This window comes from Ciona robusta, chromosome 8 (assembly GCF_009617815.1).
Source record: "Ciona robusta chromosome 8, ASM961781v2".
NCBI classification, from domain to species: domain Eukaryota; kingdom Metazoa; phylum Chordata; class Ascidiacea; order Phlebobranchia; family Cionidae; genus Ciona; species Ciona robusta.
Window position 1 is genome coordinate 4,863,418 of NC_143242.1, and position 14,654 is coordinate 4,878,071.

Consider the following 14,654-nt stretch of genomic DNA (forward strand, 5'->3'; position numbering starts at 1 on the left):
GAAGTGGAAATGACGTGACCCACTGGTTAAGCACGATATTTTGGTCGGTTGACATTTTGCGAGTTATTTTGGGCCTCAGTGTACGTGTCGATCGGTCGGGTGATAATTCATTGCCGGGAGAACGTGTTTTTCACGTCTGCTTGACCAGTGATGACTAAACAAAGAAGAATGCTAGAATGAGCCTCACTGTCGCAGAGGAAAAGTAATAGCCACCTTACCACATACGCACCAAACACAAGAAAACATCATACAAGAAATGGTACAGAAAGGCCGCATTTTTTCGATTTTTAGAAGAACTTTTATTAACGTCACAATGAACTCAGTCTGGCCTTGTTTAGTTGTGCTAGCCATTCGCTGCAACATAGAGTCTACTTTATTCCTGATGCTCGACAAAAGATCGTAGTTTACGTCGAAATTCCGCGTCTACTGGAATTGACTCGAGCTGTGTAGAGAAAGTGTCCGTTATTCTGTACACTGCACTTTTCGCTTCGTTTTTGATGCTTTGCTGTTGACGCAACATAAGGTTTGTTGTCTCTGAAGTACAAATAGGAAGGACTTTTCCGTGTTTATCAAGCGTCTGTTAGATGCAAAATGGAGGGATTTAAATAATGTAGTTGGATTAAAGCGAGTTTACAGAAATGATCAAAATGGATATAAATTAACGTACAATTGTGTTTTATAATCTGCTCCAGCAAGAACTTCGTGTAAGACACATGTGTGGGCTTGAAACGTACACGGACAATAAAAGCATGACGATGAATGAATGTAACTTATTAATCGTGCAGGGCAACGACAGTCATTATAACAACGAGTTTTCTGTTTTATACACCTCGTGGCTGCTTACTACGCATTAACAGTAGAACATTGCCAATTCATAAACAAATTATAACCCAAATAAATTAACATTGATATTCACTCACAACGACTAAATCCAACAAGCAGTTAATAACTTCATGTAAACGACGTTGCACGACACCGTAGTCATCTTCATTAAGTGAGTATGCAGATAATGAAGACAGACTACGAATTGACCAACGATAAATATTGTGCTCCGAATATAAGTTTGCCATGCTGTGGCTGGGAATCTGTAAAATAAACAACTAAATATTACTTTATTGCAGGTCATAAAAAAACGAGTAAACTTAACTGAGACTTTGACTAATTAATTAAAATTAAGTGGTGGCATCAAAACAGATTAGCGTTTTATAATGAATTTGACATTTCACGTTTTGGCACCATAAGTAATCCATCGCAACTAAAAGAAAACTCTTTATTTGTTTAATTTGTATCCTTGACATTTCATGCAGTTCATACCTCATTGAACAAAAAAGATACCACTGGAAACTTTTTAATGGCGGAAGCTCCACGTTGTAATAATGCTTGGATTTGACTGTTCAGTGTTTTGTATGGCACTTGTGGGACCTACGTATATAGGGAATTGGTAACGAAAATATATCACAAATATATTATTTTATTTATATCTTATATACAGTAACAAAGGTCGGATTAATTAAAACAGCGAAGAGAAGGGAGTTAGCAGCAAAACGACAGTTGTTACAAACACGCTACGGGTAAAACTATTTGAGTTAAAGTGGCAAATAAAGCATAGATACTGAAGCCACAATATAGTAGTGTGGGGGAAGATGGGACACCTTTAGCACAGAATATCTAAATATCCTGAACGTGTTTTAAACAAATAACAACGGTTTATGGGAGTCATGAGGATACCGTTTTATGAATATTTGAGTTTTCTTTGTTACTTACCAAATGTGACGAGAAAATAGAATGATAAGGTGTCCTATCTTCCCCCACCCTACTATATATATCTTTACTTAAAGTGCAACTACATACCTCCTGATAAGGTTGGATGATTGGCACTGGACTAGAAACATTTGAATGCAATGCAGCTCTCTGTAAAAAAGCCAACTGTTAAAAAAACAACTGATAAAAAATGGTTAAGAGTATGAAATGATAATATATAGAATTATTCAAATACAGAAACAAAGATCCTTTAAAATGGAGTAGAGAAACTTTTAAATTTTTTTTTTTTTATATTTTTAATAAGATTCGGATTTACCAAAACACAGACAGTTGAAAAGCAAACCTTTCGTATTTGTTTCGTCCATAGCTTTGGTGTTGGAACAGTCAGCATTGACCCGTTTAAATTGGGTGAGTTAAGTGGGTTGCCAGCGTTTGTTGTATTCAGTGAAGATACCTGTAAATTGTATAGCATGTAGTCTAAAAACCTAGAATCTTTTTATATTTAAAGCATGCAAAGTTGAACATATTACAATTTTTATGTATTAGGTTAAAATAAAATTCCGCTTAGGGCTAAACAAAAACATTTTTTGCAGCTTTTTTTAGCAAAGTTTAGCATTACATAAAAAATAAATTCGATATTAACGAGTGTAAATCTGGTAACCATAGGTGACAACACCTGAATAATTTAATGCACAGCCAAGTTACACTTAAAGTACACTGTTTGGAGTTCAAAAAAGGGCAATATATTTTATGAATGATAATGATTTATGCTTGACAGGTGTAACTCACGTCAAAGCAAGACATGTTCACTCCGTCTAACGTGTCGCATGACTTAGGTCGATGGTTAAATGCAGAAACGGACATAAACTGAGACGAATCTGAAATTAATAAAGAGTTAAAAAAAACAAAAATTTGTGATATTTTTGCACTTAAATAAAAAAGGAAAAATGTTCACAAGTCCCTTCAACTATTTTAAGTTTTTCACTGCACATACAACATTTTGAAATAAAAATGCAACAGTGAAGTGCAACTTTCTTAAGTAGTAAAAAATTAAGAAGTATAAATTTATTCAACTCATATTTTGCTTCATTTAAATGAATTAATTAATCTCCCATGATCTTATACCTGGTGCAGGTGATTGACCGGACGAGGATTGAGAGGATGATGAAGATTTAGAAGATTTTGTCGTTTTCACTTTATTTTGTTCCATTCTCACTAAAATTATGAGGGCGAGATAAAAATTATTGCTAATATTTTACCTACATACGGTGCATAAAAAGATGGTTTGTTTTTAGATATTTGATTAAAATGATGTTTCTATGATTTTCAGTTAAGCTTTCCGGATGCTATTGCTACATTAGCATAATAAATTTCTCAAGAGTTTAAAACGAAGCATTTAACTATACCTCATTTTAGCATTTAGTTAAAGCGCACCCGGTCTTTTTGGCCAGTTAGACAACAGTTACTTAAACTAAGGTACTTTGTTTATGGTCACATCATATGGTCTATAGAAGGACATATGTTGAAACTGTTTAATACTTGTTTGTGTAAATTAGTGAAAGTATCAAAACCCTTGAATTTAGTGGTTTTAAAACCCTACATTAAGCAAGTGTTCCTCTAAGAAAAGATAGTGTTAGCAAAAAAAAAGAATGTCAGTTAATTTGCAACAACGTTGGGCAAAAAAGCAGGTAAAACTTACAAGCAATTTGTTTGTGGTCTTTTATACTTGTGGTTAATTTCTTCAGTCGTGCAAGGCATTCGTCCAAAATAAGGTTCCATTTTGGTTGGTTAGCACTACCGGTGTCATGGGAGATAATGTAGATTTGTTTCCTTTTAATGCTTGAAGAACTTGCAATGCTACTCAAGTACTGGAACGCTAAGTGCTGCGGAAAAGTTGTATATGACAATCTAGTTACTGTAGTTTAGGTAATTAATTAGGATAAATTGTAAACACAGATAAATCTAAAGTAGATGCTGTAGTATTACAAAAAAAAGGACAAAATTGTAAAAAGCATGAAAAAAATCAAATTCTGGTCAAAATTGATAGTTTATTGATATTGAAAGCTGACTTTTAATTCAAAACAGAATCTTCGGTCTTGCGCTCATTTAGTTTTGACAAGTAAGCACATCAATCAAACAACAAACATCCTGTCCCTGCCTTCTTCAAATCTCAAAATCTGTGACAGTGGCGTAACGTGACCGGATTGATGATCATAGTTAGTTAGTGTGGCATCATGCACATAGTAGGTTAACAGCAGGGCAAATGTAAAAGCAAATTTTGCGATCCAAAATGGCAGCAAAAGGTAGCCACATTACACACAAAGGCAGGAGTGGAAAAAGTAAAAGATGAACTGGTTCACTTGGACTTTACTTCTGTTTCAAACAACCCTGTTCTCGTTTGCACACCCTTACTTAAGCACAAATGGTGAGAATGGATTTTAGAACTTTAAAATGATACATTTTCTAAGATTTAAATTTTATTTTTTTTAATTTTTGATTAGATTTAAAATTTTGTTTTTTTTAGGATTAAGTTTTTTTTTATATTTTAGCTATTAAATGAGTGGCCTAGAAGGAAACTGTAAGTTTTCATATTGATACCGCATAAGCAGATTAGTATTAAAATCATTACAATTTGGTTCAGAATCGTGCAACTATGCAAGAGGATGTGGTATTGATATTACACAAACTCAATGTGAGCAGCGGAATTGTTGCTACAGACCATCAATCATTAGACGTCATAACTGCTTTCAAAGACAATTGCCAAGTGAAGAAAATTTACCAGGTAAAAAAAAATCACAGTTAGCATTTAGGACAAAGATATACCAAATACTACTTTCTTTTTTTACGAATTAAAAAAATTGTTCCTTTACAATCCAATTGTAAAAGAATTCTTTAATGAAAAATTAAGCAAAAGTTTAAATAGAAGTAATTAACCATATCCCATTTGCTTATTTACTTAAAACTCGCCTGAATGTACATTTTGAGATTCAATCACGATCATTTTGTTGCTTAGTTAAACGAAATAACTGAATTTTTAGTGACTGGTAACCACAATGGCCCATCAACAACACAACAAGCAAACTATTAAATGGTGAAATGGAACCACCAGATGCCTTCCATTTACCAACACAAATGGAGGAATATATAAACATGTTCACACACACTGGAGAAAATCAACTTACACCGGCCCAAGCCCTACATATTGCAAACACAGTGAGTATGATAGACCAGAATGTCAGCACTATTTAACTTAACAGCTTAACTGCCTTAGAGAGTTTTTCTAAATGTAGGTAAGATGGTAACTACATACAGTTTCTAAAATCCTTTAAACTTGAATAAATGAATGAATTAACCCTGCATGGGGGGCTCGACAGTTGTTATAACAGCGATGTTCTGTTTTATACAAAAACGCTAACAACAGACCATGCATGTACTTTGTTGTAAAGGATTATTTTTGCTTTTTTTAAACAACCTAATAGTAAGCCAGGATAAAACGTAGATCTCTTATTTAAAAAACCATTTTAAAATACACAGTTTTGGCTTATTTGTAAAACCTTTGTTTTCAGTTTGAAAAAGTTCCTAATGCAGCAAGCAGCACGAGGTGTGGGGATAAACTGGGATTACAACAGAAATGAAATCTTTCATGCATTAGTTAAAACAGACCAAACCCACTTTTCTTGAAGAAGTTGTATTTGATAGCGGAACTACCATCAAATTAAACCATTCACACGAGGAATTGGCTCAAAGAAATATTACAGCGATTATAATAGTGGAGTATTTGACCTATGGGCAGAATATTGAAGGGAAAATCATTGTATAACACAACTGTGAAAAAAGTGAGTGCTTTTTACTATACATAATTGTACGTATGGGAAAAATGACTGCAGTAGCTCACTGTGTTTTAACTCCAAATATTAAACAAAGACATTCAATATATTGAACTGTTTAACAAAGAATTAAAATATTTTAAATCAGAATACAGAATTTAAACAAGAGCCAAGAGCACTAGCACAATCAAAAAATAATAACATATAGGAGTGTGTAGGTCTATAACATATTTGATATATGTTGTGTGGTTTTGTTCACAGAACAGTTGGGGTGAATGGATTGGAATGTCCTTTGGAAGTCGATATCATAGATAACTCAACCCTTTTATCAGTGACTGCATACGATAGCAATTGGAATAAAGTACCCGTGTTCGTTCACTTCACATTCACTAAAACTAAACACCACAACTAACAATTCAAAACATGAAGAGAATGAGGGGTAGGTACATGTGTAGTTATAATTGAATGGTGATATACCAATAACACAACTATCTGTACTATAAACATATATAGTTTACCAAGAGTTTAATATTATATAAACATGCTGAAAGTTATCAGTTCTACCTAAAAAAGAAATAAAAAATTCCCAAAAATATAATCACCCACAAATATAATCAACTTGAAAACTGGCACAAGGTGTATGAACTCCTTATAATGACTGTCTATTCCAGCCATGCAAGGAAAATACCAGTTCCATTCATTCTGAATCATTAATGACCAAAGAGTATCCATAAAACATCATCAAATACAAAACTAATGGAACAATATTCTTCACCAGACCTTCATGTCAATATATTGATGAAACCACCAACCAGTGGTCACCATATGGATGTAAAGTTGTGGGTAAAGGCCAAGGTTCCGTTCATTGTTTCTGCAACCACACAACCAAGTTCTCTGTGCTTTTTGTCGTGCGCCCCTTGCCCTTTGAAATGCCACCACACCACGCCAGTAATATCCTGGTACAGATCGCTTTCACATATTTTCTTTTGTCTAGCCAATGTAATTAGAGGCAAAACACACGCAATAATGCCACTAAGAGACAATGACACTTTGTGGTAAAAATAGCTGCAATTATCTCATGGTGTATGACAGGTTTCATTACGAATGTGAATACACACAGTATGTTTATAATCAATCTGAGTTCCTGGTAAATCCCACTTACGAATCATGCAAAGATTAACATACGAATTTGAATACTACTGGCAAGTCTGGCATGCTTTTCTTCTCCCTTCCGTTAATAAACTTAATTTAATATCGTCTGGAAAATGGCCTATTTTAACTCTGACATCACTGAAGATGGTTTTACTTTTAAACCAAAACACTGAAAGTAAAAATCATATTATACGGATTAGCTGCCATGTTGAAAGTTATTTTAATTTAGTCTTGACACTACAATACACACAGATCATATGTTTCATACATATGCATGGGTATACACATATTCAGTGTACACGACATTCTGGCAGCTCCATCTATCTTGCAGTTTACCAAAGGAAGTTAACTTTATTTACCAACAATTCTAACATTTAAATCTTTTTTTTCAGGTACTGGAATTCGTAATGGAAGGTTTATCCTTCACATGCCTCACAATCACAATGCTCAGTTTGTTCCTCGTTCTTCGAAGACGATCCAAATCATCAACAAGCACAGCAGCAAGAGAGCGCACCATCGTGCATATTAACTTTATTGCAGCCCTGGCAGCTTTACACTTGGTTAGATTGATCAGTGAGGCTTCTCTTGGCAATAATGGAATGTGCAATATGACAGTGGTCCTGAGGTGGGTGATTAAGTGTCAAACCTTGTTACTTTTATTAACATGGCTATGGAGAATGTTGGTGTCTATAGCTATTAATAGCAGAATGAGATTAAGAAGTATTTGAAATTCATGTCAAAATAGTACAAATTGAATGAATGAAACTCCTTTATCCTATGCAAAAATTATAATCTTGTTTTGTTTCATACACTCTGTGCTCGCCTACAAGTTATCAATAATACTACCTAGTACTTGTGTTGTTCTGCAATAAACACTGGTAACAAAACTAATAACATCAACATAAGACAGTTGTTGTGTTACAGTCATTACTTTGTGCTTGCAAGTGGCATTTGGATGCTGATCGAGGGACTTGTCCTGTATTTGAACCTTGTTGTTAAAAGCATGAAGTTCAACAGACTTGGATGGTACAAGTTTGCTGCAGGATGGGGAATTCCATTTGTGATTGTTTTTATATCAGCCGGTGAGTCAAATATACACGACCTGTCATTTCTGGCTTGCCCTCAGTTTACCCTTTATATGATAAGTTGGCTTTATTGCTAGGGATACTCTAACAGCTTTAGGTATTGTGGTACGAATTAAATCTGGTAAAATTACTACACCATCCCTTCACAGAAGATAATATATAAGGCACAGACAATGATAAATTTAAATATCTTTTACACTTTCTTGCAGTTGTTGGATTCACACAGGGAATTTACGTCCAACGAGTAGAAAAACAAATGCAGTGTCCTCCACTGAATGGTGAGGTGACTATAGATCAGACAGAGGTATGTACAACAACCTTAACAACAATTTTACTGATACATTATCAGTAATACTGTATATGAAATTCGAATATTCAATAAGTTTTGGCAAATAGTTACAAATTATGTAATATCACAAGTCTTAACCATCAGTAACAGTACTGAAAAATATAAAATGCTGAAGTGTAGTTTTGAAACTAAAATCCTTACCTTGATTTATTTTTTTTCGCCCTCATATTTTTTACGCCTCTTTCTGTTCCTTCCAGACCACTTTCAAGTACTGTTGGCTTGGAACAAAGCATAACATGATATGGTCAGCCACTGGACCCCTCATCGCTATTTTTATCATTAACTTCTTTATTCTTTCACACACTGTCGCATTGATTTTGAAGCTGAGCTTAAAATCTAAGGCAATGAAGCCCTCAAGTTCCAAGAGTAACCATGGACAACATTTGTGGTAATTACTAACTGATTTTTAAATAGAACTGAGAATATCTGTGTCTAGAATGGACGAAAAAGGCTAACAAAAAAAGTGTTGAAAATTTAAAATAGTACAGGTTTTTTCAAATTATCTGTGTCTGTAGATGAAATGCCAACAGTGTTGGAAATACAAACTGTATCTGTAATAAAGAACATGCATATCTTACTATCTGGTATTAAGCTATGTTGAAATATTTCTTAAAAATATCCTGAATTCTTTGTTAAAATTACCAGTACTAAGCCATGTTGAAAAAGGTCTTGAAAATATTCCGAAAATTCGTCTTAAATTTTTTTCCAAATGCAGGCACACAACAAAAGGGATCCTGGTTCTTTTCCCAATACTTGGTGTTCCATGGTTGATTGGATTCCTGGTTAATATACAGGAGTATCACGTTAACATTGTGTTCCAGTACATTCATGTATCACTGAATGGGTTGCAAGGAGTGTTTATCTTCATATTTTACTGTGCGGTGAATAAAGAGGCAAGTTTTTTGGGGATAAGAAACTTTGTTCCCAATCACATATATGAAATAAAAAGAAGAAATTATTAAAACATGATCCAAAAATAATGTACTCCTAAAAATTACTCAAAAAAACATTTCATGACCTTTTTGTAAAACTTTTTGTAAACAAAAAGGCAATGACTGATCCCAGACTGACTGATATTCCAACTATCCAAATACTAAAACAAAAGATACAAACAGAAATTAAAAGAAAGAATATATTCACCTGAATTTCAAGGTAATTTTAATGAATTAGAATTCCGGATAATTTAAATTCAAAAAATCTGTTTTAAATTAAAAAAAAAACAACAGGTGAGAGAGATATTGTACAGAGTAATGAGCAATAAATGGGATCAACACAAGTTGTCTGCATCGCGGTCAGCAAACAACTCATTATCAGCAAGAGATAGATGGAAGAAAAGTATCCAAAGTATCATGAATGCTAACAACAGCACAAACTCACTGCAGAAGCAGACAAAACAGTAAGTGGATAAAATTAGAACTTAAGCATGTGGTATAGTGAAAGTTTTTACTGAAATTCATAAAGTCTTGCAATTGTTTAAATATAATGAAAGTTGAACTATTGCAATACTTTTTAGGAAAAAATGCTTTTGTTTTTGAATTTGCAATATTAAAAAAAAATTTTTTTTAGGAGAACAAACGTGAATTTTTGTTTACAAATTTGTTATAACGATTATAATTAATATTATCCTAATATATATTATGTTTAAAACAGTAATCTGAGTCAGTATTCGGTCAATACTGCACAAAGAGCAAGTTCTGGTTCAAACTCAGCAGCAAGCACAATCTACAGAACAAAACAGTAAGAAATAATAATAACGGATATCATACAGATAGTGCCCTATTAGTATAACTGGTATAAGTAAAAGTATTCAATTCAATATTAAACAAAACAGTTAAAAAATTTCCGGAATATTCAGAAACTGAATTCTAAAATTTACTTTGCAGAAAATATTCCACTGGTTCATTCGACAGATCTCGAATGAATAGTTTCGGAAAACCAGGATTAAGTTGCAGTCTGCCTCGTGGTATGGGTTACCAGACCATGCCACAAGTTACAAGGACTCCAAGCACAAGGTCATTGCACTCAGAGAACAACAGCATTCCAAGGATATGTAACCAATGCGGGAGTCTTAAAACGCATTCTAAACTGAGTAGACTTGATTCAGGCTGCAGTAACTGCAAGAGGCATAATCTTTCAGCCAAGTCTTCAACAGACATACATGCTGATGCTGCAATGGACACAGTATGCACGGAGCTGCCTGTGGTGAACCAGAGGTGGCATCGAATGACAGCAGAAGAGTTTAAAAGATTTTCGTCCATCCCAGAAGAAAAGAGAAGAAGTGGTGTGAATTCATTTTACCAGGACAATGAGACTAATCCACTGCCATGGGAGAAAAAGGCAAAGACAATTGAACGAACCAATGTCTCACAACGGTTCGGTAGTTCAAATACTTACATTGTACCAATAGATGTGCATGCTGCATTAGAGTCTGATAACGAAGAGGAGAGAAGCATAGGTTCTGTGGCCGAAGAGGAGAGAAGCACAAGAAGAAGTTCTGTGGCAGAGGAGGAGAGAAGCACAAGAAAAAGTTCTATAGCAGAGGAGAGAAGCACAAAAAGAAGTTCTGTGGCAGAAGAGAGAGGACCAGAGGAACCATTACAAACTAATTATTTCAGCATGGTTAGACATAAGGATGCTGGCAACACTGTTAAGATGGTAGATGTTGATATAGATGATGATGATGATTATGCTGAACTGCCTGAACCAGAACAAACTTAGCAAACCAATACGGACCCTTACACTGGGTTGTAGCCAGCGGTACAGTAAGGGGGTTTTAGAGGTCACAACCCCTATTTTTTGTAAAAAAAGAGTAAAATTTACTGGATTAAAAACGCAATTGCAGTATCTAGTTCTTTGTTTAAAGAGAGTTTAGTAATGAATCATTTTACTAAAGATTGTCAATCGTGTAAAAGTAGGTGTTTTAGGCATAAGTTTTTCGCTGGATCACCGATTGTTACGTTACAAGTTTTAATATTATGCTGGCAAAAACTTTATACACCTGTGCCAACTGTCAAACTATATAAACTACAATAACTTACCTCTGTATTCGGCCTGTTTATGGCTAACTACTGTAAAATATGAACTAAAGTTATCTATAAAATAAATTATACACTGAGTTGTTTCAAATTGAAGAAGTACATCTCAGCATTCAAATTAAAACTTAGCAGTAAAAATTCAAACATCTTGTGAAAGAAACTGTGAGCTTACCTGAACAAGAAGTGGTTGGTCCGAGGTGAGATTTGATGTCAGTATCTTTGGTTTGTCTTCTGGGAAGACAGAATCCATTCGAAATGGAAACATCTAAAGAAAAGATAAACTTGTTTTTAAAGCTTGGTAAAAATGGGTTATTTAAATATAGCACTTATTGTTTTTATAGTAATGGAAATTTATGAAAGATCCAATTTATATCAAATTCAGTATCTTAATGATCTGGTGCTACGAAAACGTAACCAACAAAAATCAAGTCCAACCACTAGTAGTAAAAGAGAAATATATTTCGCCTAAAGGGCATCGTCAGTCTCTTATTCAAATAGAATCTCAGTATTTTAAAGTAGACAGGTCAATTATTGTAAACATATTAGCGAATATACCTTAGTTGCATAAATATTGAATAGATGCCAAGATACATTATGAAGAAGCAGCAATATTGTACCAGATACCCACAGTGTCCATGCAAGTGATACAACCCCCATAATGTTCAAGGTACTTACAATATGGCCATCACTGAAATGTCAAGTGTAAATAAAATGTTATGGTTTAAACAAAAGGTTTCTTTAACTTCTTTCTTAAGGTTTCTTAAGTTGAAAAGTTAAAGTTTACTCTAAGGCCAAGGTAGAAGGTACCACATAATGCTGGAAAGCAAAAATGGTTTTGTATTTATTTGAAACTAAAATTTATATGTAACTAACACTTAATGCAACAAACTGCAGGATAAGTCTTCAAAAACATGCATAAACAAATCATGCAGCAATGGTATGTACTGGACCCTGTTTAATAAGTAAGAGGTAGCACCAGATGAAGCCTTTGTTTAACCAGACACTTACCATGGTCCAGCTCTGAAGAGATCAGCAACAAATTCTCTTGTTAAATATCCAATCAAGTAATAGAAGATTAGAAAATACTGTAAGAACTTCGCACACGTTTTGTAACTTTGCACCAACATTTGATGGAAGTTGCATTTTATGGAAATAAAACGGGCTTGCTGAAACAAAAAATATAAATTACATATATTTTATATATTATCACTGGTGTCCATTACCGGGGGCAGGGGGGACCCGCCCCCCTGGTTGACTTAGTTTAACCTTCATGTGCGTTTTTGTTTAGCCTTCATGTGCGTCTTAGTTAAGCATACACTGAGATTTTTTCGCCCCGCTAAGAAATTAAGAATGGTTTACAGTGTGAAAAAAATCAACACCCATGTATATATTTATATATATTGCAAAGCAAAGTTTTGTTATTTTTTTAATTTAAAAAAGGCTTATAAGAGTCTTGGTGTGCATTTTAAAGTAATAAAAATGAGCCAATGTAGACCCACTAGACCCAAATGCAAAACATGCTGTTCTCTATTAACTCTGTATACAGACTAGATCTAGACACAAGTACATGAAAAATTATTGAATTTTACAATAGTATATGTAAAGTTTACCTGCACTATTGGGAAGTTAAGACAATACAGATGCTTGTTAGATCTTGAAACAAAATTGGCTGCACCAACCACAGAACCAAATAGTATCAATATGTAACATGATTCATTTAGACACCTTTGTTAAAAAGTGTTACTTTTTAGAATTGAAAAAAATAAATAAAAATATACAAATGTTGCTTAACTTATAACACCATTAACACCAATCAGTTTCAAAAGAGAAATACTTAACTTATAGTAAATCAAGGACCTTTAGAAATATATAACTTTATAGGGGTAATAATAAAAATAAAAAATGATTGGAAGGAGTACTTTTATATTCGTATTAGTAAAAAGAGTATTCAATTCTAAAACAAGAACTGTAAATAAAAGTTATTCGAAATTTCCCATATATGACTTACACATAATCAGGCGTGTTCTTGCACTGAATATAAACAGTGGAAAATTTGCTTTCCGTAATACCCGCTAGGAAAGCTGTGATAACCCCACATAGAACCCCATGACACATGGTTAGGAATATACGTTTGAAACTAAACATGGCAACCAGAGATTGAAAACGAGTCGTTGGCAATTTGCATGTCACTGGATAAAATCAAAACCATTTATTTAACTTAGGTTATTTTTTAAATTGTTTAAGAGACTTCAGAAGAGATTTTTATACAATAGGCCATTAAAAAAGGTTTAACAATTTATAGAATAGGGTAATGTGTTTAAACATATATTATATATATACCGTAACTACCATAAATATTACATAAAAATCATAATAGACTTGAAAAGAAAGTTTAAATTTTATGAAAGACACAAACACATAGTTTACCTTTGGAGCCTTGCATGTGTAGCTTGACAAACAATGAACTAAGACATGATATGCAAAAGATCAAAACCCAAACACGGAATGAAAAAAGGAGAAGAAAATAATCTACATAAATAAATATTGATGATTTAGACTTTTATAGTTAACTATTGCGAATCTTTCAGTAACGTAATTGATAGCAAAATTTTGTGTATGACGTAGCAGGTCAATTCTTCACAAGCACCAATTTTTCAAAATATAAACATTTTTTGGCTTATCTTTTTACATGTGATAGTAGGGAATTTACCAATTATACTTTAATGTAGAAGGTTGATAGCCTTTACTAAAATACCACTAAAATTTTAAGTCAGAAGACTCATACAAAAACTATAGTACCATACCATCTGTGTTACTTTACAATTAATCACCAAGCATATTCTTACCATACACAGCATAAATATGATTTGAAGGTGTAAATGTCCATACAAATAAAGCAACCAAAAGCCAAGATGAATTAACTACCCAAGTCCAAACAGCTGCTGCAGCATTTCTCCAAATAAACTCCTAAATAAACGACCATAAGTTACCATATTGTACATTGTTGAGTAAAATGCATTGGTTTAACACACAAAACGTAATATACGATAAATCATCCCAATGCAAAATAAAACAAATATATAAATATTAATATATATATACCATACCTGGGAAATCAACCAGTTCTTAGCCATATTATCTTCGTAGAATCGGTAAAACAGCAGTACACATTTAAGAGAAATATGAATATGTAGACACTGTTAGAATTGTAATCCAACAAGGCAACAAGCTTAGCCCCTTAAAAGTTCACAATTGATTTATAACAAGCTTGACAAAAATTTCGTAGGCTTCCCGCGACTACAAAAGTTAGACATTAGTGTTGCGCACACGGTAATTTAAATTGAGCGCCTGTTTATATGAAAAAAATGGAAACGGGGAGTATGGTGTTGAGCAAAGGCAGTTTGAACGGGCAGTACAACTTTATACTATAATATACACACGTATA

At 33.6% G+C, this 14,654-nt stretch overlaps 2 protein-coding genes and 1 long non-coding RNA gene across 3 annotated transcripts; 2 read left to right on the plus strand and 1 right to left on the minus strand.

The window, feature by feature from the left end:
* Positions 1-275: 275 nt before the first annotated feature.
* On the minus strand, positions 276-14,528 carry LOC149732579 (nucleoporin NDC1-like). The gene is made up of 16 exons (XM_089882660.1): positions 14,317-14,528; positions 14,056-14,176; positions 13,637-13,738; positions 13,218-13,398; positions 12,820-12,934; positions 12,218-12,375; positions 11,765-11,897; positions 11,382-11,474; positions 3,461-3,644; positions 2,887-2,976; positions 2,551-2,639; positions 2,105-2,215; positions 1,852-1,911; positions 1,315-1,422; positions 921-1,085; positions 276-577 (listed from the first exon to the last, which is right to left on the minus strand). The coding sequence occupies exons 1-16, from the start codon at positions 14,341-14,343 to the stop codon at positions 374-376; spliced, it is 1,941 nt and encodes a 646-aa protein (XP_089738786.1). The 5' UTR covers positions 14,344-14,528; the 3' UTR covers positions 276-373.
* On the plus strand, positions 3,698-4,978 carry LOC149732580 (uncharacterized). The gene is made up of 3 exons (XR_016385526.1): positions 3,698-4,186; positions 4,403-4,543; positions 4,800-4,978. It is a non-coding gene; the product is annotated as an uncharacterized LOC149732580 (long non-coding RNA).
* Positions 4,858-11,246, plus strand: LOC149732581 (uncharacterized). Its single transcript, XM_089882972.1, has 12 exons — positions 4,858-4,974; positions 5,328-5,362; positions 5,850-5,957; positions 6,334-6,547; positions 7,133-7,365; positions 7,665-7,822; positions 8,035-8,129; positions 8,372-8,562; positions 8,890-9,130; positions 9,362-9,570; positions 9,825-9,911; positions 10,058-11,246. The coding sequence occupies exons 1-12, from the start codon at positions 4,858-4,860 to the stop codon at positions 10,890-10,892; spliced, it is 2,523 nt and encodes an 840-aa protein (XP_089739098.1). The 3' UTR covers positions 10,893-11,246.
* Positions 14,529-14,654: the final 126 nt, after the last annotated feature.